At 46.4% G+C, this 23949-nt stretch overlaps 1 protein-coding gene across 5 annotated transcripts in view; it reads left to right on the plus strand.

Moving 5' to 3' along the window:
- The window catches only part of LOC135396642 (uncharacterized), a 502925-nt gene that overhangs the window by 439251 nt on the left and 39725 nt on the right, over positions 1 to 23949 (plus strand). For all 5 annotated transcript variants that reach the window (XM_064627722.1, XM_064627723.1, XM_064627724.1 and 2 more), the window contains 2 exons: positions 20224 to 20454; positions 21469 to 21562. In XM_064627722.1, coding sequence (XP_064483792.1) covers positions 20224 to 20454; positions 21469 to 21562 — 325 coding nt within the window. The remainder of the gene's footprint in view (positions 1 to 20223; positions 20455 to 21468; positions 21563 to 23949) is intronic.

Below are 23949 nucleotides of genomic sequence, written 5' to 3' on the forward strand. Positions count from 1 at the left end.
CGTTGTTACGCGAGCCACGAAATTATCCTCCATGGTCTTGCTCCCTCCTTTTTTTTCCTCTCTCTCTTTTTCCTTCGACTGACGTCAGGGATGATTGATGACGTAACGACCCCTCTCGTGGGATCACGCGCTCTCGCGAAATTTGCTGCGTGATCTCCGGAGGTCCGTCCATATTTTTTCTTTCTTTTTTTTTTTTTCTTCTCAGTGTGTGTATGTGTACCCTTTTTTGCTCCTCGCGGCGCAAAGGTCGTTTAGTTTGGATTTTTAATCTTCTCATTTCTGACTCCTGCGCATTGGTTTTGGGCGTCGAGTTAAGCTCATTGTCGGAGGTGTGATGTGCTTTGTTGGTGGATGTATACCTGCGGTGGATGCTTTGCGAAGTATCGCATAATTTCCGCGACTACTCCATTTTCTTTTTAAATGCATTTATGATGCCGTTAATGGGCGCGGTAAAACAGTGTGGATGTGGTGCAGCAAATGATGCAGCGAGTGCAGTTACAATGATGTAGGTTGCTAATATGATCACCATATTTACGTCGTTACTGTTAAAGTCCCTCCAGTAATTCGACCCTATTCGTCCTTATCCACATTGAATGTCCTGTTCCGGTAACGAATGGATAGCAGAAGAAAGAAAAAAGGTAGGGAACAACAACAGCTACATGCATGACGATGGGATGAGGTGCGAGGTAGCGAGGGGACGTGAATATGCGTAATAGTTTCCTCGTCTGGATCATAAATACATATAGATGGACGGATGAGAAAAGAAAAAATTGGAGTCTGAAACTGAAATATACGGAGAACACATGCACCGCCCCCAAATGAGGCACAAATATCAGCCACGAGTCATTTATTGTATTCTGTTTCGAAATTCTTGCCACTACGAAATGAGATGGGTCTTGTTTCCGACTATGGCCTCGGTGGATTACTTGATATCGTGTTCTCTTACTGTTCCAAAGGTTACGGGTTCGAACCCGTTGTAGGCCGTCGGCAACTTGGTGAAACGGTCCAAGTTTTTCAGACACGACTTCCTCAGCAGGGCACGTTAAATATCGATGCAGTGCGCTGATATTCCTTGCCCTCTAAAAAGACAAAAAGAAAGAGGAAAATGCAGCTCGGCCCTAGGAACACTCCCTTTCGGAGTAAGGTTTGTACCTTCCAAGAGCGAGTGCGGCATTATTCCATTTTGAGGCGTGAGCATGACACCGGTTATAGGAGCCGTGCAAATTTTACTCCGAACGGGAGCTGCATATTCCCGTGAAGGAACCTGAAGGAAGTATTTTTTTATTATTATTGTATTTATTTATTTTTTCTTTATTAATTTTTTTTTTTTTTTTTTGCACTAAAGTGCTCGCACCACAGAACGGGATCATCCCTGTGCCTCTACATGGAGTACGATGTACTGCTTGCGACACGGTTGTCTGAAATCAGCACCCCGTGGCTTATCCCATCTCAAATCTCGATGTGTTACAACACCATTTATTTCGAGTAAGAAACACGTGCAGCATATGGTCCACTTTTAAATACAATATTGGAACAACATTTTCGAGGGCAATCAAGGAAATATGGGCTGCAGAACTACTGAGAGCCGATTTCAGACAACCGTGTCGCGAGCAGTAGCTCCTTTGGAATCGTCATGAGGGAGTTCGTTTCATCCCAGCGAAGGGTAAATGATATTACCCTCACATCTCTGGCTTAGTCGGTACATGTATCTAAGCATGTACGTGCATCTCGAAGCTCAATAGCTGGAAGTTTATACGTCGAACGTCGCCGCGAGAGAAGGAGCATGATCTCACTTATCAAACAGATAACGGGTGTAGCAATTTCCAGCGAGGAGCTACTTTGCATATGCGGGGAGTAAGAGGTGACAGGGCAGAGTAACTAGCTGAGCAGAGGCGTGAAAAGAGAGTGAAAGTGAGTAGTTATCTCCCGGTGATTTCCTCTTTTTTTCTTTTTTTGTCTCTCTCTCTCTCTCTCTCTCTCTCGGGGTGCATCTAATTCTTCCTTCGATGGATAAAGTTAATCCACAGACGGGCATCTGCGGTCATCACTCATGATTACAGTTATCTCGCGACGTAACGTTAAGCTATACCTTTACCCTTTTATTTTCTAATTCGCATTAAAGCATCTGACGAAAACGTCACCGCTGTTATGATCTGTTATATTGATAGATACAGATTAGGAAAAAGAGTAAAGTAAAGCTTGGAACGTTCAGCAGCCATTAAATGCGCTCCATTGTCAAAGGTGCATCAACCGCAATACCATTGCAGACTGCGATGACTTTTTATTCCTTTCTTCCATCTCTTCCATCTTTCCTCCTTTCACTTGTACTTTACACACGAGCTACATGAGCGATATCCAATGGACTGCACTGAGAAACCCAGAGAAACAAGTATCCGTAACGCACTAACAGAATGCGGCGTGCCAAGGGCATGGGTCTCAGAGTTGCGAACGCGGTTCCCGTCAAAATGATGGATGGTAAGCCGAATAGCCTGCTCTTCTTCGCTCAGATCAAGAGGACAAAATATAACGATATAATGCACAGAGCGATATTCGCAAACAACATCAACAACTTTATTTGAATGATGATGATGAGTGGAGAGTTTCACCGCCAGGAGCGCGATACTCGCAAGAAGCCCTATGTAGATACTAAATTCCGTACTACAAACGCATCGTATGGCAACGCTTAAAAACACTTGGAGACGTCGTAAAGCCTGCACGCGGTATCGGAGCCCCATAGCTCTTTCATGGAATGGCGGCTTTCACTATTTTACTTAAGGTCCGGTTTCACGACTTTCTCTTGTCTGTTCCTCACTGTCTGTTCTCGGTGGTCCCACGTTCTCTTTGCCTGCTGCCGTCTTTCGTATTATGCTTTGCCCTCTTTAAACGCCATAATTCCGGTCAGTTTAAATCAAGCAGGATTTCGTAGACATGATCGACCCCTACACGAGCAGTCACCCGTCCGTCCGATACTGCACGTCGAAGGGTGCAGACATTTTTTTTTTAAATATATACCCTATAGGATTATTCTCTGAAACTATTTCGGTTCTGTTTCTCCCACTCATGAATATCCTTTGAGAAGGAGCAATATCGGCTAGGCTTCTCACGTCTCTCGAGTGACAACAAAAATAATGTATATAGCCGGGTCACAGGAGCAGCGTCCAATGAATATGGCCGATGAGAGAAAGTAAATTAAATTGGACGCCCGCCGCTGCCGAATTCCCAGCTCAATTCGGGCGCCGCTCTCGACGGGAGCGTAAATTATGTTGCCTCCCCGCTCTTTTTTATTATTAATGGCCTTGTGCTGCAAACGTTCGTTCTGCTACTGCTGATCATTCGGAGGCAAAGCCTTTTTTCGACGCCGTACATTGCGCCCCGCCTACTGTGGAAAGAAATCGTTACAAAAAGGGAAACACTCGACATCTCAATACGCGATCAGTTGAGCAGCGCCGTTGTCACCTCATAAGAGGATTTCAATCCACTTGTCACTGCTATAACCAGGGCATTCGTCTCCGTCCATCCTCACTTATTGTCACACTTACGTGAACGAGGTGTGCGTGGGTTTCTTTCGGGTCGGAGAATGTAGAGTCACTAAATAAGGAGCACCTATATTATATCTATAAACTATAATAGAATATATAATAGACTTTACTATGATATATAATATACGTACATGTACCCCTATTCAGTGACTCAAGGAGAATGATGGCCTTGAATCCTGGAATACACACAATGATAGGTAAAGGAAAATGTTTTATGAACTATAGATAAGATTTTTCGGAAGAAAGTGACAGTGCACCCTTCACCAATTTTGCTCCAAATACTCACGAGAGGGGGATTCTACAGGGTATTTTCTTTAATCATTTACAGATGTGGGCAATACGGATGCAAATTTTTGCGTGCCGGTTACGCGGTCAGACGGGGGGAGGGGGGGAGCTGTTTATTGGGCAGGAAAAGTCAGCCAGAAAAAGATGGCTTCTATTAATTAGTAAAAAAACAGCAAAGAACTTAGATAGCAATCAACCTCTCAGGGCTGTCAAGGGCAGTCGATGTGGAGCAGCCTGTGGGAAAGAGTATCTAACTACTAGACGACTAATTACCTAAAATTCATTAATTAACCTTTCAATTAGGTGTTTCGCGAAACTGCGAGACAGCAGAATTGAAGACAATCATTATTTGAATTCACCAAATTTCTTAAAAATCATGAAACGAGCGTGTACTGCGAGATATAAATGGTCGAACTTTGATATGCAAATGAGGCAAAACCAGAACTACGCACTCCTCGAGCGCAGGAACGGCGTCGCTTGTGGGGGAGGGGGGGATATGTTTAGTCAAAAAAGAAAGGGAGGAAAGGTTAGTCAGGCGTTGGCCGAGCCGACTTGCTTACATCGCTTGGGCTTATCAGGTCCGGTGGGTGGGGGTGGTGGTGGTGGTTGCCGTTGTCGGCCTCACGTATGTGGGCAACGTCACGACTCACGCCCTGGGGGAATGTGCGTCCTGGGCCGACTTCTAAGGGAACTGTGCCGACATATGTCTGAAAGCGTCTGAGGAAAACCCAGGAAAAACCCCAGACAGCACAGCCGGCACCGGAAAGCGGTTTATCTGGCCAATAGGTCAGCGTTTATTCCAATCAGTTCGATCGCTACAAAACACGTGGCCCTCCGACGTAAGCGCCCTTTCCCTCTTTTGGCGCTCGAGAATTGCGTGGTTTCAGTTTCGTTTCAGGTCATAGAGGATGGATTTAAAGGGACTATCGCATCCGGGAACGTATGTATTAGACGAATACGGTAATGTTCGTCATCTCTTCGCAGTCAACTTGGTCAAGTTTCTCTTCCGAAAACAGCTTACATATCAAATAAACTAGTTTTAAAGATTCTCACTCCTTCTGCAGCTAACACCGTGATGACGTAAGCCAGGCACACGAATGGGAGCGCTGCGCAGGCTCCAAGGTCGTCTGCTTGGCGTTCGCATCGCAATATTGGGTGTTTCACGAAAAATGAGTTTTTTGTTTGTTTTTTAATGGTTCATCGCACACCACAAAAAAGGACGGACTGCATAGTGTTACCAGTGGTGTGCAGAACATCAGACCGAATTTTTTTCCGGTTCGGTTCGGGTCCGGGTTCAGGCATAATGGTTCCGTTCCGGTTGAGCTACAGGAGGACACACATGTCGGTTCCGAACCTGTTCAAGATGCTCTATACCGGTTCCGAACCGGTTCATTCCACAAGGTATATGCTCTAAAATAAGCGGTATGAAAGTTCCGGAACCGATTCCGGAATTTTATTGTTCCGGAAGCTTTATTCCTTTTCGTCCTAAGGTAACAGTAAAGATAGCCCAGAATTTTATATTAGTACAAACTCTGTTTTGTCCCCAAATGACATTCAACAAGATCACCTTTTTACTTTACAAACTGTTTAGGTATGAGCTTCCCTAACCTTCAAACGTGCTGACCGCAAAGCTCTGACTGGAATGCTTGTCAACAGGAAAACGAAACTATAAAGAGCGCGGTTGTCCGACGTTGTCTCCATCGATGCTGGCGTCTAGCTATGCATTTTCGCTTGTATTGGAGACCCGGGTTGCAAAAAGTGCCGCATGAACCGGTCACTTTTGGAACAGGTTACGCACTTAAGGTAGGAACACGCTGGAACACGCTTTGGAACAGGTTACACACTTAAGGTAGGTAAGATGAAACACGGTCAGTCTCGAACTCTCGGTGATTCGAAACCGATTTTGAAACGGTAACCGAAATTTTCTAAATCGGTTCGGTTCCGGTTCAGTTCCAAGATGGCAGCGGCCTTTTCGGGCCTGTTCCGGCTCCTGCAAAAAATAATGGTTATTTCCGTGCTGACCGCACGTTTCCGATTCCGGTTCGGTTTGATGCTGTGGTCGTGTGAGGATACTCAAATTATTTTTGTTTTGTAATTAATTAAATAATTAAGTGAAATTAATTAGTGAGTTTTTAACTATAAGTATTAGAGCCAAAATATCGCAGACGCGCGAGGAGTCAATGTCAAGCCAAAAGGTCAATAATTACTGTGACTACATTTCGTTCGATAACAGGACGCTTGAGAGCGCTGTGATCCGGCGCTCCTCGCGCGTCTGCGACAGGTCACGCGTCGGTTTGTTCTTGCAAACCCGGAAGTTGGTCTTTGGAGCCGACAAAAAAAGGATCCTTTAGAAGTACAAAATTGCAATTAACGGATTTGGTGTCGTTGTATCGCCCGCCATAACTTTCTCATTCACATTTTGGTTCTAATCCTCATAATTAAAAACTAATTAAACACTTAATTAAAAAAAACATCACCTCACACCACTGGTAACACTATGCAGACCGTCGTTTTGGTGTGCGATGAACCTTTCATTTCTTTTTTTTTTAGCTGTGGCTCATTTTTTGTGAAACACCCTGTATACTAAGTGAAAAGTGTTCGGTAAATACGCCTACTTACGCTTACCAGTGTGAGTTCTGACGTGACCATGTTGCGTGGAACACGGTGCTACGCTCTTGGCTGTACGAATACGTCCGCCGCTAACAAGAAACAACATTCCACAAACCGATCACAGACACTCCGCGACCAGCAGACGCCCTCCCCCCCCCCCCCCCCGTATTCCCGCCCGCCCGCACGACTGTCGGTCGTTCGGTTGCCAAGGCTACCAAGGTCCCTCCAGCCGCTCTCTGATTGGTCTTTTCCGTGCTAAAGGGCGCTCACTGATTGGCCTTGTCCGGGTGACGTTTCCAGAGAGGGGACTCCGGAAGACTGTCAGTATGAGTCTTCTGCTCTTGACATGTGTTACATTAAACTGCGCAGGAACAACGCCACCAATAAACCTTTACCTGAGAAATGTCATCATGACGTTGGTAGACAGGCTGAAATCGACACAGATCGGAAGGGGAGAGCTGGGTTCCACGAATGGGTACTTGTTCGCTGCCCCCTATTGAAAGAAAAGTAGGACCAAAGGTCGCGTCCCTTTCAGGGATCACCGTAAGAGTTAATCAGGAATTAATTGATAGGGAAAGAGTGACGCCGCGTTCGGCGGAGTGCCTCCTCTGATCGTCTTTTCCGAAGCACGTTGATTGTGGCGAGAACTTCGTTATCCACCATGGCGATTGCGGAGGAAAGCACGGCGGTTGCCTACAACGGAGAGCTGGGCAGCCGGCCGGACAGCGGTGACGGAAGTGGCGCAAGTTCCGATCTCGTCGAGATACTTCGAGATTATGGCGACCGTCGGCTGCCCCGAGTGCGGACACTCTTGCCGTTCTCTGGTCGCCGTTTCAAGCAACGAGAGCTGGCGCCCGGCAGTGGGAACGTGCCTTCATTGGCTGCCGAGAATCGTCTGCTACGGTGAGGGAGCCAGGCGGCCAGTCGACTGCTCTGTGTACACACGCCTGATGGGCAGCGCCAAAAACAACCGCAAAAACGAAGAAAGAAAAATAAAAAAACGCTCACTTCGTTATTGGGCGGAAGATGTGACGTCACATACTGGAAGCGTGAGGAAGGCACTTTTCCGACGCGTGAATTTGAAAGCCCTCTTAGGCGACGCGCTACACTCGTACACTCTAAGAAAAAAAGGAGTAATTGTACTCCTTTTGGGGACTAAATGCATTGCCACAAAAAATAGTCCCTTTCGGGAGTAAATGCACGGGAGTAAATGAGTGTCATAGAGTGGAGACTGCATTTCACGCTCTGTTCTGACAGTTCCAAGTACATAATTCGTGTGCATGCATGAAAATACTTTGAATCAAACCGTGAACCGTGATAAATCGAGTGATATAAAATCTTGCGACATATATAGGGCACGATTTGCGAAGAAAGAAGCGCTAACTGTTTCTTATACTCTGTGTGGGTGGAAAATTTCTAAGTTGGATGAGATATACAACATTATGCCGTCAAATTCACGAATAGCACATATTTACGTAGAGTGTTGCATTCGGAAGACCATTCGCGAAGTTGAGTGACAATTCGCAGTCCTGGGAAGTAAGGGCAGGGGTTAGGGGACTGAAATTGGGAGTAATTGCGGTCTATATAGGGGACTAGATAACAGCAGTTACTCCCTATTTTACTCTTTTTTTTTTTTTAGAGTGTACTTTGTGTGAAGATATGTATCCCTGTGCTTGTAATCCTAATTTCTCGCCTCCTATACATTTTTTTTTTCGAGACCATCAATTCCCCCAGTCGCATATTGGTTTTGTTATTGATTGCACACCCACAAACGGACCATACCCATTGGAGTGTCTCTCTCCCTCTCTTGTTTATTCTGCGGGAGCATACAACAGGAAGCTAGAACTGAGGAAGCAGACGCGAACACAAAGTGTAGGGCCTCTTTCATGTTTTTTCTCGCTTAGTTCAGTATAACGGGTCATTGATGCCCCACATTTTCGTTTCGCAAACGCAACTTTCTGTTTGTGTCTTCTTCCGATAGTCTGTCGATAAACAAACAAGATTCGACTCACCGCACCGGAACGCTCGAAAGAAGACTTGAGCCGGAATGGAAAGGCGGTATATGTATAAGGAAGCGTGCCCTGAATCCCACCTTTTAATTCCATCTGGCGCTTTTTCTTTTCTCCGTTCTTTTTCTTTGTCTGTGTGTGTTTTTTTTTTTAGTCCTGTGCTTTGACGGATGCCAGCTTCAGTTACTCGGATCACGCAGCCCGTTCCTAATGGAATGCCGAATGAGCCGATACCACTTTTGCCTTCGCGCGCTCGGCGTGCTGCGAAACGGTTTCGCAGTTGCGATTAACGATCTTATTTGCGCTTTTCTTTTTCCCTGTCATGTTCAGCAAGCTCCTCGGTGAATGTTATTTGAGCAAGATGTACGGGAGCCGGCGACAGAAATGCTAGGTACGAAAGGTGGAGTCGGAAATCTAATTTGAATTGTAAGGAGGTAAGTTCTTAGTAAGAAGTTGTTGCAAAGTTACCGAAGCACGTAGCTCCAGCGCTACATATTTATTCATTTTTTCTCGACGTGTCGTGGTGTTCGCTGCGTACGCAATGATGCTAACGAGTAGCGATGATGGAATATGAGACGATACTCCGAAGCTAGAGTCACTAAATAAGCTACGCTTATTTAGTGACAAGCGTAGCTTATTTAGTGACTCTATCCGAAGCAACATAAGCGCTACAGTCACAGAGGTATACATCCGCCAGCGGAGAACGTAGTCCGCACATTCAGAGTCTGGCATACGAGAACATATGCGGACGCTAGCAGACGATTCATGTGATTTCTTAACGAGAATATTTTATGTGTTTACAACCACATACAGATGTGCTCTAAATACATCGTCTCCGACGATTGTTTCCGCGAAATGATCGCGCTTGCAAGCAACGGTTTGAAGAATTAGGGCGCACTACGTTATGACTCGGATGCGTTATGCGCCTGCAGAAGCCAGTCAATGACGTCTTTAGATTTGTGGGCGGGGTTGAACTGTTGGAGTTAAATTTCCCTGAAGTGTAGTTGGCTCGTTTTTTCATTCTTTGCATTTTACTGCATTCCCTTTCTTCGCATTAAACTTAAAGGGACCATGGAGGGACCAATCTGAATTCTCGGTGGAGAATGGCTCTCAAGGATGACTTCTATTTGAAATATATCTGATTTTTGCAATGGTACACTCAATGCGGGCACAGTTAACGCTCAAAAAAAAAAAAAGCGTCGCGCGACCGCTCGGCACCCCCCCCCCCCCCCCCCCTGCAAGCGGTCTGACGTCACTTGCGTCATTTGGTCACTCTAACGTTGCACCAAGCCAGGCCGCCAGCGGGAGAAGGTCACCTCCTTCTGACGTGACATCTAGTTTCTCCACCGCGTCAGCAACGGTCGGATCGCAGCAGTCGCCTTTTTTGGCCGCGGTTTTTAGTTAATATCTCCGTTATTCTAATAAATGTTTCGTTCGTATTCTGCATGGTGAATATATGAGCAGCCAGGAATGCATTGCATATGCTTACAAAGGTTTTGAGGATCTCTTCATGGTCCCTCTAATTCATTTAATGCCCACTCCCGGGCAACAGCAACAGCTCACTACTGCACGACGTTTTAAAATATTGCCCTCTTTATGTCGGTGTGCTGCCATTTAGATGCCGACCGGTGGGTCTCCACAAAGCCCAGCGGTGAAATTAAAGCTATTCTATGTGGCCTTCCCGACAGTTACGGTCACCGCCGTCCTTCACCTGACATAATCGCAGAGACGTGACACAAAGGAACGGACGCTTTTCCAAATATCCACACATTGGCTCGCTGACACCCTGTAAGAAGTGTCCCCCGGGGAATCCTTCGATCAAGATTACCGCCTCACCAAACCCACTTGGATGCTTCCTTCCCTAACGAGGCGCCGATAAAACGACGATTCCCGTCCACCCTCAACTTCTACTGCGGGAACATTTCCATGAGTTTCCTGTGTGTCTATAAAGCAAAGCCGAAAACGAAACAAAACGGAATCCTCTCAAGACACAGGCGTCCCCTGGCGGCCGTTTGGATAACTGCGCAATGGTGCCTTTCCTTCTTGCGATGCGCGGACGTCTGCCATCCACGTAAAGAAACTATGTAGCACAGGCGTGCCTAGAATGTGTGTCTATAGCGAAGACATACAAAAAGAAAAGAGGAATCTGACTGACCTCTGCCTTTCGACGGAATTTCTCTCGGCAGCGTCCTTTCGGCATGTATTCTGGTCGATTCCTCCCATTCGCTTCGTTATACCAACCTCAGAATGGGTGCTGTTGGTCGGTAGTCTCTTGTGCTCAGTGCGTTGTTTGCATGTAAATTTGACGTCCCACGTTGTCTTCCGATGGAGATGGAATTTGACGGGTGTTCAGGTGGGTGTTCAGACATGAAATGCCGAGAACACGCAGAGTTCGAGCTAGCATGCAGGCGAAAAACGATTTTAGATGGAGAGTTTTTCGCTGTTGTTGCAGACAATGGTCGCGGCTGATTACTTTGTTGTACGAAGCATCTTCATCAAATTTAATGCAAGCCTTTGCTCATCGGCACCAGTGAAGATGCTGTTCTCCTTTGCGAATCTGATTGTACGGCCGAACACAAGAATCCTAAGTGATGCAGTCAAAAACTTCTAATATTAAAATTACCGTGATAATCTAACAAATAAATGCTATTTTTCCTTGCTGACTTGTTGTTATGTTCATCGTTATTTCTGTAATACCAGATGACATCTTCATCACAGTATTTATGGTACTAGTTACGGCATTTAAATGCTGTATATTTTATATTTAAATACTCCTATCGAAAAGTATTTATGAAGAGTATTTAAACGCCCCTTTCAACAAAGTATTTTGTATTTATATTTAAGTACTAAAAAAATGCATTTATGTCCGCCGTGTCCAGCGATTAAGCCCCCCTGGTCGGAGGCCACGGTTCATTATTCGTTTTTTTTTTTTTTTTTCAGAGAGAGATGCGTATAAGGTACTTAGCTATATTAGATAAAACTATTTATGGTACACTGCCATCCATAAAGTGCACCCTATATGAAATGAAATAATCGCAATTCGCAATGAAGTTACTTGTGTCAAGACGCCGCGATATATTTCGAGCCACCTCTCCCGTAAGACTGCATTTGAGCGGAACTCGTGGAATGAAATACTTGTGTTCGACACTGCTTTCTTCGGCTTGCAAAGCGGGACGGTGCAGTACACCACCACGACTGCACCATCCACAAACCATGCACTGGAGACAAACAGTGCCCACCGCGTGAAAAATAGCAAAAACCAAACGGCAGCAATGGTATCCGCATAGCATGCGTCGTCTGCCGAGGGTTCCGTATTCAGCGCCACAAACGCGCGGCGGCCGCTTGGCGAAACTACATCAGTGGCGCTGGGGCTAGGTGCGAGTGTTATGGTCGTGTATTATAGAGATGGTCGTGGTGTGATCTTCTTACGAGGGCAGAGGAAAGGGAGTGCTTGCTTCTAGACGTGGCCAAGTTGCCCAAGTACCGGAGCCCCAAAAGCTCGGAATGGATACTAACGGGCTTTTCCTTGGCTTCCTGGTATGTCTCTGGGTAATTCAAGAGAAGCTAAGTATTCCAAGCGCCGTTCTTATTTGTGCCCGATGGAGTAGCTCAAGAGCCCGCCATTGTGTAGGTCCCAGTTCTACGTACGGTGACACGTACAGGATACGCGAGAGAATGAGGGCTCTGTGCAGCGTGAGCAGCAACGTGAACTGCAGCCCCATGACTTGCCACACGCGTGTGTATCGTGTATCCTTCGGAGTCAATTAAGAGTTGGAGTTGAAGTTAGGAAATAAAAATATGGAGACGGAGGCTCCTACGAAACACAGGAGCTGGCTACTCCAAAACACTTGAAAGCCGTTTGGTTCACTAGCCTAGACCAGCGTAAAGCACTGTCAGTGGTGACGCCAAGATAACGGCAAATCTCACATCTTGGGATTGGTGTGTTGTTGACGGAGAGATTAGGGAAACCCTTGTCCACATGCTTTCGGCGGGGAATGCAAATCATGCATTGAGATTTCTCAGGCGATACTACCAGCCCTCTTTCAAGAAGTGCCGCACTGAGGCCGTTCAGGGCAATTTCGGCGGTGTCACGAAGCTTCTCCTTGTTGTCTCCCACAACGCGGAGGCAGATATCGTACGCGTAGATGGTAAGTCGAAGGTTATATGGAGATAGGCGAATCCTTCGATGGACTCCGGCCATGATCAGATTGAATAGCGTGGGCGACAGGACACTGCCCTGTGGACCCCCGCGTTCGAAATTTTCCTTGGAGCAGATGCACCCATTGACACACACATCAAACGTACAGGTAGATAGGAAGTCCCAGAGATATCTCAGTAGGCGGCCCGTGATACAAGCACCTCGTATCGCAGCCAAACATGCTACGGAGTTACAGAGTCACAGGCCTGTTTCACGTCTAAGAACAATGCGAGGGCAAATGTATTTGACTCTCTTGCCTCTTTCAGTGATGTAGTCACTTCAGCAATGGCGTCAGAAGCGGACCAACCCTTTCGAAAAGCTGTAATGTGCTTAGAGAAGTGGTTGTCGCGCTCCAGGACACAGCACAGCCTCTTGTGAATTGTTCGTTCCAGTAGCTTGCCGACACATGAGGTTAAAGCAATGACGGTAAGAGGACAAATGCGCAAGACTTCAGGACAGGTATCCCTAGCATGCTTCCACTCAGGTGGTATGGCACCAGAGGCCTAAACTGAATTGTATAGATGAAAGAGAACCTCCAGCTGTTCTTCACCCATGTTTTTCAGTGCCTGATTAGGAATTCCATCTGGAGCCAGCCGCGCTCCGTCGTTTGAGGCTACGAATGGCGTATTTCAGTTCCGACATAGTGATGTCGTCGTCCAGTGGAGCATTATCAGCGACAGAGTGGCCAGGTGTGGGACGATGGTGACTGGAACTGGCGACCTGCGCTAATTCCTGGGCAAAGTCTTCAGCTGTGACCTTGGGGTCACATTGAGACGCGACCGATAGCGTGACGAGCGGGTTTACGGGTTCGGGAAGGCCTCCGATAGCTTTCAAGATGTTCCAGACCCTAGTGGTCGGTGTATGAACGTTGAGGGACTCGCTCTACTGTCGCCACTGGGTCAGCTGTAATTTCAGGCTATATCGTCTGCGGGCGGCCGAGCCACGCTTATAAGAGATTCAGCCGACCTGAAGATCTGTCCTCAGAGCCCTCCTCTGTGCCCGTCTACGTGCTTCCGGAGACTGAGATAATGAAGATCACGGGCAGGTCTACGTGCCGGGTCTAAAAACAGGTGGTGGTGGTGACGAAAACCGGCTTGCCGTTGTTGGCCTCACTTATGTAGGCAGCGTCACGACTGTAGCCAGAATGAGATGAGAAGGTGTGATAACAGATAAAGGAATTATGAGGCCGAAAATTAAGATCTAGAGCAGTCACTGCCAGAATTGGTGAGAAGTCCGAGCAGTACTCATGGGTCTTTGAGCGAGGCTAGATTCCTGGAGAAAGCAGACGAGGCTGCTAATTTTGAAGAGACTTTCTGTGAAAGAGCCTGTGAGATGTAGGACATCATCCACCGTACAGTTCCTACAATAGCCAAGATATTTCTCCCGCGCCGCAGCATATGGACCGCAATGAAGCAGGATGTGTTCGAGAGTTTCGATTTGCTGACAATGTATGCTGTTTGCGTTGTCCAGAGAGTCAATCTTGAATATTTGTGATTTAGTGGAAGCGCTTCTTGTTCGCAACCTGAAGAGCAGGGTTTGTGTACTGCGGGAAAGTCCTTTCAACGGGAGATCAAGTCGATGATTTTCCAGGATGTCCGGGATCCAAGGGGGTTGTGTAAGAACTATTTCATTGATAACCAATTTTCAGTCGCTGTCTCCCGGGGTTGGCAAACCGGGGCTAGTGCGTGCTGTGATGTACAGCTGATACTAGTTGGTCCGCTTTTTCGTTGCCACTGATGCCGACGTGCGAGGGGATCCATTGCAAGGAGATGTCTCCACCGATTCGCTTGTGTTGGGCACATGTTATTCTGATACTCCCAGCTAGAATGCTATTGCATGTGGGGTTCACCACCATTTGGAGAGCGCTACGCGAGTCCGTGAGGATGACAGCCTTCGTGACTCCCTGATCTGCAACGCAGCTGTTACATGTAATATTGCCAGAAGCTCAGCCGCCGTAGAGCGGATTGGGAATCGAACTGATTTTCCTTGTCATGCCACATTTAATGATGTAGATGGGTAGAAATCCAGCGAACCGGTAGAGATGTAGGAAGGGAGTTGCCTCAGGACAGAAGCCGCCGATATTTCGAACAGAGACTATTCTTCTTCTGGGCACCGTCCTCATCATTGGCATGGTATTTAAAGGGTTAGGTGTGACGTGTTTAAAGGTTCATGCGAATTGTGGGTCAACAGCCCGGAGGGAAGAAAGGTCCGTACGGGTTTTTACGGCGGGAGTGAATGGCTGCTTTGTTAGAGTGTGGAGGGGATTATGTGAACGTAGTGATCTAGGCTACAGACCGGTTGCAGAAAAATGGAAGGCTCACGAACACGTGGACGAAACGGGACAACAGGCAAGAATTCGCAAGCATAGCGAAAGATAAGGAGGTTAGTGGTTACGTGGGGAAAATTCCAGAACGAGCAATTTTTTTTTTTTTAATATATATCTGTAATACAAAGTTGTGGCATGCAATAAAGAGAGCAGAAAGCAGTGGCCATGCAGAACATAACAGATGATAATGGAGGTAGATGGCAAAAAGCATATTTTATTTGTGAAGTGTTTCTAGGGTGCCTTGTGATTTGTTGATACCGGACGGGTGAAGAGCGTTGAACTTGTATATGAGATAAGACTCCCTATCACGTCTGTCACGTGTGGATCTAAACCCGGTTTCTAGAATATATAGTTTAATGTTGTCAAAATTGTGACCAGGAACGTTAAAGTGTTCGGCGACTGCTTTGGGGAGTTTGTTGGACGTGTCGGTTCTGTGTCCGGTAAGGCGGTTGTTCATTTGTTGGCCGGTTTCACCAATGTATTGCATAGAGCAGTCGCCGCATTCAATGCAGTATATAACATTGGAGCTTGTGCATGTGAATGCGTGGTTAACGGGGTGGGTGTAATTGCTCGCAGTGCTTTTGATGGAGTTAGCGTGTTGAACGTGCTTGCATGTTTTGCAGCGCGGGAGGTTGCAGGGTCGTGTTCCCGTGTACGGGGCGCTCGTTTTGCTGATTTTGGCATTGACCAAGGAGTCTGCCAGGTTTCTTGCGCGTCGGTATGTCACCTGTATGGGATTTGTGAATATGTTGTTACGCAAATATCTTCATGGGGTTCCTAGAAAACAAAGTTCTCAGCGCCCTCTCATTAAAACCTACGGTGTACCTTCGATACATCGATGATATACTGATAATATGGGAACACGGGGAACATGAATTTCAAAAGTTCGTAGATCTACTGAACACCGCGCATAGCAACATAAAGTTCACATCACAACAGTCAACTCACTTAATTAACTTCCTCGACACCACGATATCACTAGACAACGGCAACCTCGTCACAACCCTGTACAAAAAGCCAACTGACAAACAACAATACCTTCACTTCAAGAGTCACCACCCGCGTCACTGTAAGGTTGGAATTCCTAATGGGCAGAGTGTAAGACTACGCAGAGTTTGTTCAGACGACACAGATTACGCTGAGAAGCTTGACGAACTCTGCAGTACACTTGCCCAAAGGGACTATCCAGACTCCCTCCTAACCGAATTCCGTCGCAAGGCACTCACACTCGATCGAAACGAGGTTCTGGAAAACCGAAAAAATCCCGGCGCGTGCCAAATAAGCTTCATCACAAGATATTCCAACGCACTTCCAAACATCAAAGCCATTCTACAGAAGCACGAGCCCCTCCTCCAAAGCAGTGACCGACTTAACAACATATTCACAAATCCCATACAGGTGACATACCGACGCGCAAGAAACCTGGCAGACTCCTTGGTCAATGCCAAAATCAGCAAAACGAGCGCCCCGTACACGGGAACACGACCCTGCAACCTCCCGCGCTGCAAAACATGCAAGCACGTTCAACACGCTAACTCCATCAAAAGCACTGCGAGCAATTACACCCACCCCGTTAACCACGCATTCACATGCACAAGCTCCAATGTTATATACTGCATTGAATGCGGCGACTGCTCTATGCAATACATTGGTGAAACCGGCCAACAAATGAACAACCGCCTTACCGGACACAGAACCGACACGTCCAACAAACTCCCCAAAGCAGTCGCCGAACACTTTAACGTTCCTGGTCACAATTTTGACAACATTAAACTATATATTCTAGAAACCGGGTTTAGATCCACACGTGACAGACGTGATAGGGAGTCTTATCTCATATACAAGTTCAACGCTCTTCACCCGTCCGGTATCAACAAATCACAAGGCACCCTAGAAACACTTCACAAATAAAATATGCTTTTTGCCATCTACCTCCATTATCATCTGTTATGTTCTGCATGGCCACTGCTTTCTGCTCTCTTTATTGCATGCCACAACTTTGTATTACAGATATATATTTAAAAAAAAATTGCTCGTTCTGGAATTTTCCCCACGTAACCACTAACCTCCTTATCTTTCGCTATGCTTGCGAATTCTTGCCTGTTGTCCCGTTTCGTCCACGTGTTCGTGAGCCTTCCATTTTTCTGCAACCGGTCTGTAGCCTAGATCACTACGTTCACATAATCCCCTCCACACTCTAACAAAGCAGCCATTCACTCCCGCCGTAAAAACCCGTACGGACCTTTCTTCCCTCCGGGCTGTTGACCCACAATTCGCATGAACCTTTAAACACGTCACACCTAACCCTTTAAATACCATGCCAATGATGAGGACGGTGCCCAGAAGAAGAACAGTCTCTGTTCGAAATATCGGCGGCTTCTGTCCTGAGGCAACTCCCTTCCCACATTTAATGATGATATATAAAAAAGGAAGTAGAGATTCTACACTTGGCGTCAACGTAGCCCTCTGTGAACACCAGGGTGTGTGCGTGAAAAGTGTCACTAATTAGGACCTCAGCAGCTGCCTTGGCTGGGGAGTGAGCTGGATTCGCATTTTCTTTCTTAGCCCTGGAATGTGCAACGAGATATTGTGCATTATCTCACGCCATGGAGTAGCAGGTCGTGGGATACATTCGTCGTAAGGTAGGGGGCGATTCGCGTGGTCTAAAAACAGAACTTCACCGCATAGCACGCTCTTAGCCAATCACCATCCTGAATGACACCGTTCTGCCACCTGATTAGTTAAACACACCCACTATGATGATGGGTGGGCAATTCACCGCCGCTGAGGCGGTACACTGCCCTATTGCGCGTTGGGAAAGGATTAGGGGATGATGATGGGAGCTTTCAGAGAGCCGTCACCAGACCGGTGGAGCACAAGTACTCCGCAAAAAGACGAAGGCCTTGCATCTGGTGGGCAGCGTTCGACCACGGTCCGAGGACCTTTGCGAGGTTGAACGGCTGTTTGTCAATGCGTTGCATAGAGACTTCCATTAGTGCACGCTGGTGATATTGCCGACAAGCCAGAATGAGGTGGCAGAGGTCGCCGTGCACTCCACAAGTGGGGCAGAGGGAAAACGAGGTCGAGCCGAGACGGTGTTGAAAGGCAGGTGTAAAGGCAACGTTGAGCCTCATGCGGTGGAAGAGTGCAGTAAAGGGGCACGGTAGTCGCGGAGGAAGTACGAGAGAAAGCGTGGGGTCTACATCCGAGAGGAGGGAGTGACCTATGTCGTGTTGCCAGTGAGTGATCTTGGGGCCGGTGAGTGTCGAAAGGAGATGTCTTCGGTCGGCCGACGACATCATTATCGGGGATACACCTGCGTGCTGATGGGCGCTCAAGGCGACTCTGTCTGCTTTTTCATTGCCGCTGATGCCGACACGTCCGGGGATCCACTGCAATGCGACAGTGTGCCCGCAAAGGCCACCTTCTTATAAACTAGCAGGACGTCAAACACAACAGGACCGAGGGACCCACTTATCCCCAAGTTGGCCACACACTGGAGCGCGGGTCTTGAGTCCTGATTGGTTAAAAATGTGAGGCGCACGCCTTTTTTGAACACTTATGCAGTTGCAAAAAAAGGCGTACGCCCGGCGCTTTCCACAAATCGGGAGTGATAAAGGTATCATTATGTGCAATGGTTGGCCTTCACCGTGCTATGTGGTGAAGTTCTCTCTTTAGAGTGCTAAGGACGATTTTAATGAGACGAGACTTTCGTGCCGAAGGCTGCACTTGTTCAGGTCTTAAGCAGTGCAGCCTTCTGCACGAAAGTCTCGCCTCATTAAAATTTAGATGCTCTCAACCGTCTTCTTTCTGTTTTGAGCTGTATATGGACTAGGCACTCTCTCGGTTCGTTTCTTTCCTCTTCGTTCTTATTGTCTATTTCGTTTGTTATTGTTGTTCTTCTGTTGCTGCTGATGCTATTGGTATCATTACTGTTACGTTTTGAAAGGTTACATGTACATTGATATCAGACATAAATCGGCATTAGATGGAATATTTCACGGTGCAAAAGAGTATGAATTATTTCCCACAACTTCCCTATGGCTTTGTTCACAGAGGAAAAAAAAACGAGAAAATTTGATGTCGTAACACCCAGAGAGACGTAAGCGCAGCGGTGTAAGCGCTCCTGAACCTTTTCAAGTAGCTCATTTGTGCCGTCTGTACGTAATGTTTTAGCAATGCACGCAGTAGAACAAGGAATATCAAGTAAGCGGTGAGCAGCCCTCTTTGTTGGTTCTTTGACACGCTCCTCTTTTAAATCACATGCATTATAGATACAATGGGCACTGATCCTCCTTTTCAACTTCTCAGAAGCATATTCTGAACATTTCAGGGAAGAAATATTAACGTGCTGAACGTTTTTACTAAGCTAGTCTACGTCCTGACATAACCAAAAAGAAAAAGAAAAGAGGTAAACATAAAATAATTCGCAACTTAATCTATGCAGGCTTCTTGAAATAAGTGATACTCTTTTCTCGTATCTAGAAAATATGCTTTTCGTATTCGGAATATCTTGCACGTAATTCAACGACCACGCGCCGAATCTGCAGCAATTCTCGTGGACACCAGCGTCAACACAAACGAATTATATAATTAAATTTCACGGATGATTCCAGACTATGGAGCTTGCTTCATTAATATATTTTCGTATATCACTGCGTAGATACTATGATCCGAAATATGCCTTTTCTTCAAGACGTGTCCCGAAGGTAACTTCTGTACGTCTACGATTAAGTAACGGCGCAGAAACGCCAAAATATGGCATCAAACCAAACTAGGGCGTATGATTAAAATCTGTAGTTGCGAATCACGTATTGGCGGCCCTTCATAGCACGATCCGTCCACTACGTCCCACTCGCTCCTGAGACTCTGCGAAACGGGTTTTTAAGCCAAGAGAGCGCTGCGTGTGCACGTGATGTGTGCACGTTGCGTGCGCAAATCGCCTCTAGGCCTCTGAATGTCACTGAACGTTCGTTTTTTTTTTTTTTTTTTTTTTTGCTGTTGAGCCGTCTTCCGATCCGGCTGTCTGTCCTTAAAAAGATTAATTAAGGTGCAGGTGGTTCCAACCAGAGAGGAGGGTAGTGAGTGCGTGAAGCACTCCGACTTCTGGGTCACACAACACAACACAACAAGTAGCTCTATCTTCCATGCTTACGAGTGCAACAACTACTAGTTTACCCGCAACTTACTCCCTTACTCTTGGCAGCACATTACATTATGAAAAGTATATAACGGTGAGGTCATGGTTATATGCAGGTGAAAGTGATGCTACGAGTGTGCCCAGCGTCGACAACAGCCTCCAGCGCTCCAGGGGACGGAAGAAGTTTCCTCTCATTAGATGCCCGCAAGAAACAGGTGACCCTGTATGACCCATCGGCCAGCACCAGCTCCTCACCTGAAACACCCAATGCGACGGCGGCGAGGCTGGGCGTGGCGGCGCCTAAGATGTTTGCCTTCGATGCTATTTTCTCGCAAGATGATACGCAGGTACGTTTCTCGACGTTGATGCGGGGCAAAACCTTCTCGGCTGTTGTCGGGTATACAGCCTGCAATATAAAAGGAAACCTTTACCAAAGAGTCAACCGAAGCCAACCGGTTATGTTAAAAATAATATCGTGCACTTTCTTGTTTTGTTGAAAACTGAAGCGTACATCACGCTCTCCCCACAAATAAGAAAGGAGAACGGTATCATTTTGTGCAGTAGTAGAGCACTGTTTTTTAGCGTACAGTGGTGAAAAGGTGGTATGGCCCCAGGGCAGGAGGAATATCGTTCTATAACCTTCAGTTGGCGGCAGTGTTTGTCGCATCACGAAAACGTCCAAGTTGTTTTACTTATGATCTCTCTCTGTCTCTCAACGTATAGCAACCGTGAGAAATAATGTGGCATATCACGAGTCGTATGCCGAAATGGTGTCCTCGTTGGGTATACCGTGCCATATACCCTGCATGCATAAGACGCTGCTTCGCTTTTGAAGCAGCAGATTAATTAATATTTTAAAAACGCTGGTGTGTGACAGACGTCCTACGGAAAACAAGATCCTCTACCTCTCACGTAAAGAACAGAGACGCAACGGAATATGCCGAAAAGAGACCCCAATGGACAGAGAAAGAAATTGTTACGTACACAAATTACAATTCGTTAGATTGCGATGGACACATAAACCTGAACCGTAGGCTTTTCGTGAACATTCCGGATAACAATGGATAGTAACTGTTCTGAGGCCCAAAACACAAACAGATGATCACCAGGCAACATTTTTTTTTTTTTTTTTATCTGAGCATTATACATCTGCGAGGGCCCCCTGTAAACTTCGCTCTGCCTCAGTAAAAAGCGTTTCGATGGAAAGTATGATTTACAGGGTAATATTGCGCAGTGCTGCTAAGCGCTTGTTACGTTGTAAATGTAACATTTTTTTTTATTCCCTGGATGAACTGTAAAAGGTGTCATGTTGCACATGCTTCCATTTTGCAATATAACCTCTTACTCTCTGTATCTGTTAGACGGAGGTGTGTTCGACTTCGTTGACGGACATCATCCAGGCTGTGGTGAATGGCTCGGACGGATGCCTTTTCGTCTACGGGCACGCCCACTTGGGTAAGACGCCCACGTTTCAGTGTCATTAATACAGTGGGTTCCTCATAAGGGACACACGTTTGAATGCACTGGCAAGATATACCTACCGCACTCCAACTGTGTTACTTTGCAGTCATCTATGTGACGTTGAACTAAGTTTTATTTTGTGTCGTGTGTATTTGATATGTGTGTGTGTGTGCTTCTAACTCTGAGTCATGTATGCCAGTCATGTTGTCGAAGGAAGGGATTGCAGACGCTAAAATTTCATGGAAACAGACGTTGTGCATGATTAAATATGACGACGAAAGGAATGCGGAATCCTAACGATGTTTTCTCTTGCGCGTCGTCCGCTACCTACGGCGAGCATACACTTCGCGGCTGCCAAATGAATATTCAGCAGACACGACTAAAGCAGCGACACTTGACTGCGACGGGCTGTTCGCCGCAGTGTGCGGGGCAGAAATAGTCTCCATTGTAACCCACACAGAATCCCGGAAAAGCTACGTCGTACTAAACGTAGAGGGGCTTTTCAGTCTGTTACATTCTCTTCGGTCTCAAAACGAAAGAAGAACAACTTGATTTTGGTGATGATGACTTACTCATCGTCATAATCTATACTCTACTCCGTTGCTCGCGGTAATTTGGTGAAAATATAATGATGTGCCTCACATCGAGTACCCAAGTCTTGCATTGTCCAGAAACGTTGGTAGTGATTTTAGGACAGAGCATTGGTGTACTGGATTGGTCTAAGTAATTTTGTCAAAGTGAGACGGCATGAGCCTAGCTGATTTATAAATATACTCTGTGGTTTATGTGCATGCCCACCATAGCGTTTCGGGCCTTCGAAACTCACGATCACAATCATCTGATAAGGCGTGGTTTCGTGCCCTGCTATGAACTCACGTGAAGGTCGACATGGTGTATCGGTGAGCTCGAGCGTGCCGCATATTAGTGCACTCAGCGGATAACATCGCACTTGTAAACAGAGCAGGTGTGATGTTATCTGGTGAGTGCGCTAATATGCGGCATGATCGAGCTCACCGATACGCCATGTCGACCTTCACGTGAGTTCGTTGCAGGGCCCGAAATCATGCCTCATCAGATGATTGTGATCGTGAGTTTCGAAAGCCCGAAACGCCGAGCTCTGATGCCCACAGTGCCTCAATTGTCATGTCTGCGTGTGCATGCCCCGTTTAATTAACTTCCCATCTCGCTCATATAATCACCTATATGTAAACGGGTAGGGTACCACAATCACTGCAGTGAAACACTTCATGTCACCGTCGTCGTCGTTGTTGCTGTTATTCTTGCTGATTTAGCTCCTGCACATCATTTTCTTACGAATACGAGGTTAAGCGTGAAATTAACTGTACGGCCTCACCCCTCCACTTCACCACGAGATTGGCAGCTGTTTATGAAATGACTAACTGCATCGTAGTAAATTCAGAGAGTAGCAGCAGAGGAGAAAATGTAGTTTTCCGTATGCACGGGGATCGTCCGTAGGTAGCGCGTGATGAGAAGGGCTATCTGTGGCTGTATTGAGGAGCGAGTGGCTCGGAGAGATAAGGAGTCTTATAAGGTTCCAAACGGCGAAGAAACAACCGACCGTTAAATCGGCGATTTATGGCGCCTCCTCCCTTATGTTCCAGCGCTCGCCCTCTCTTTTATGCGCCTATTTATTATTTTGGGAATATTCTTTAAACGTACTTTTCACGCTGCTGTTCTATGACTTCGTATGTTCCCAGAAAACAAAAGGAAAAAGAAAGCTACGTGGACAGGACCGCGGCCTTATATACGTAGGTGCTGTAAAGATGACGTCTATCTTGTAAGGAAACGAAAATCAGGGTTTGTTGAAATGTCAAACGTTTTTGGGCGCGTTGAATTCTGTCGTTTATGTGAAGTAATTACGTCAGAGGTAATGTTTTTCTCGTCATCTTCCACTGACTCCAATCAATACTGGATGCAACAACAATTGTTGTCTTTCTCCACAATGTGACTTTCTATGCCCTCAGCAAAAATAATGTTGCAATAATGACTGTTGGCGGAAGGCAAGACGAGGAGCAACTGCGCGTGATGGAGAAATGAGCCAACTTTTAATAACGTTAAGGCTCTCCTTGTTCTACTTCGAGTTGAACTTAATATTCTGACCGGCTTAGCTTCATCACACTGTGTATAAGAGGCTTAAATTAAGCATGCTCGTTACTGAGCTCACGCACAAAAAAAAAACTTAAAACCTACACTTTATTATCTCGACCATTTCCACCTTCGTAAGACCTGTGCGTGAAAGGTGTTTTAAATTTTTTGAGTAAGTTATTACTGCTCGGTATAGGAAGAGATAATCGCAGGTGAATTTATGGCACGTTTTTAGTTCAGAGCGCCAAATGCGCTGAGGCGGGAAAATATACGTG

This window comes from Ornithodoros turicata, chromosome 6 (genome assembly GCF_037126465.1).
Source record: "Ornithodoros turicata isolate Travis chromosome 6, ASM3712646v1, whole genome shotgun sequence".
In the NCBI taxonomy this organism is placed as follows: domain Eukaryota; kingdom Metazoa; phylum Arthropoda; class Arachnida; order Ixodida; family Argasidae; genus Ornithodoros; species Ornithodoros turicata.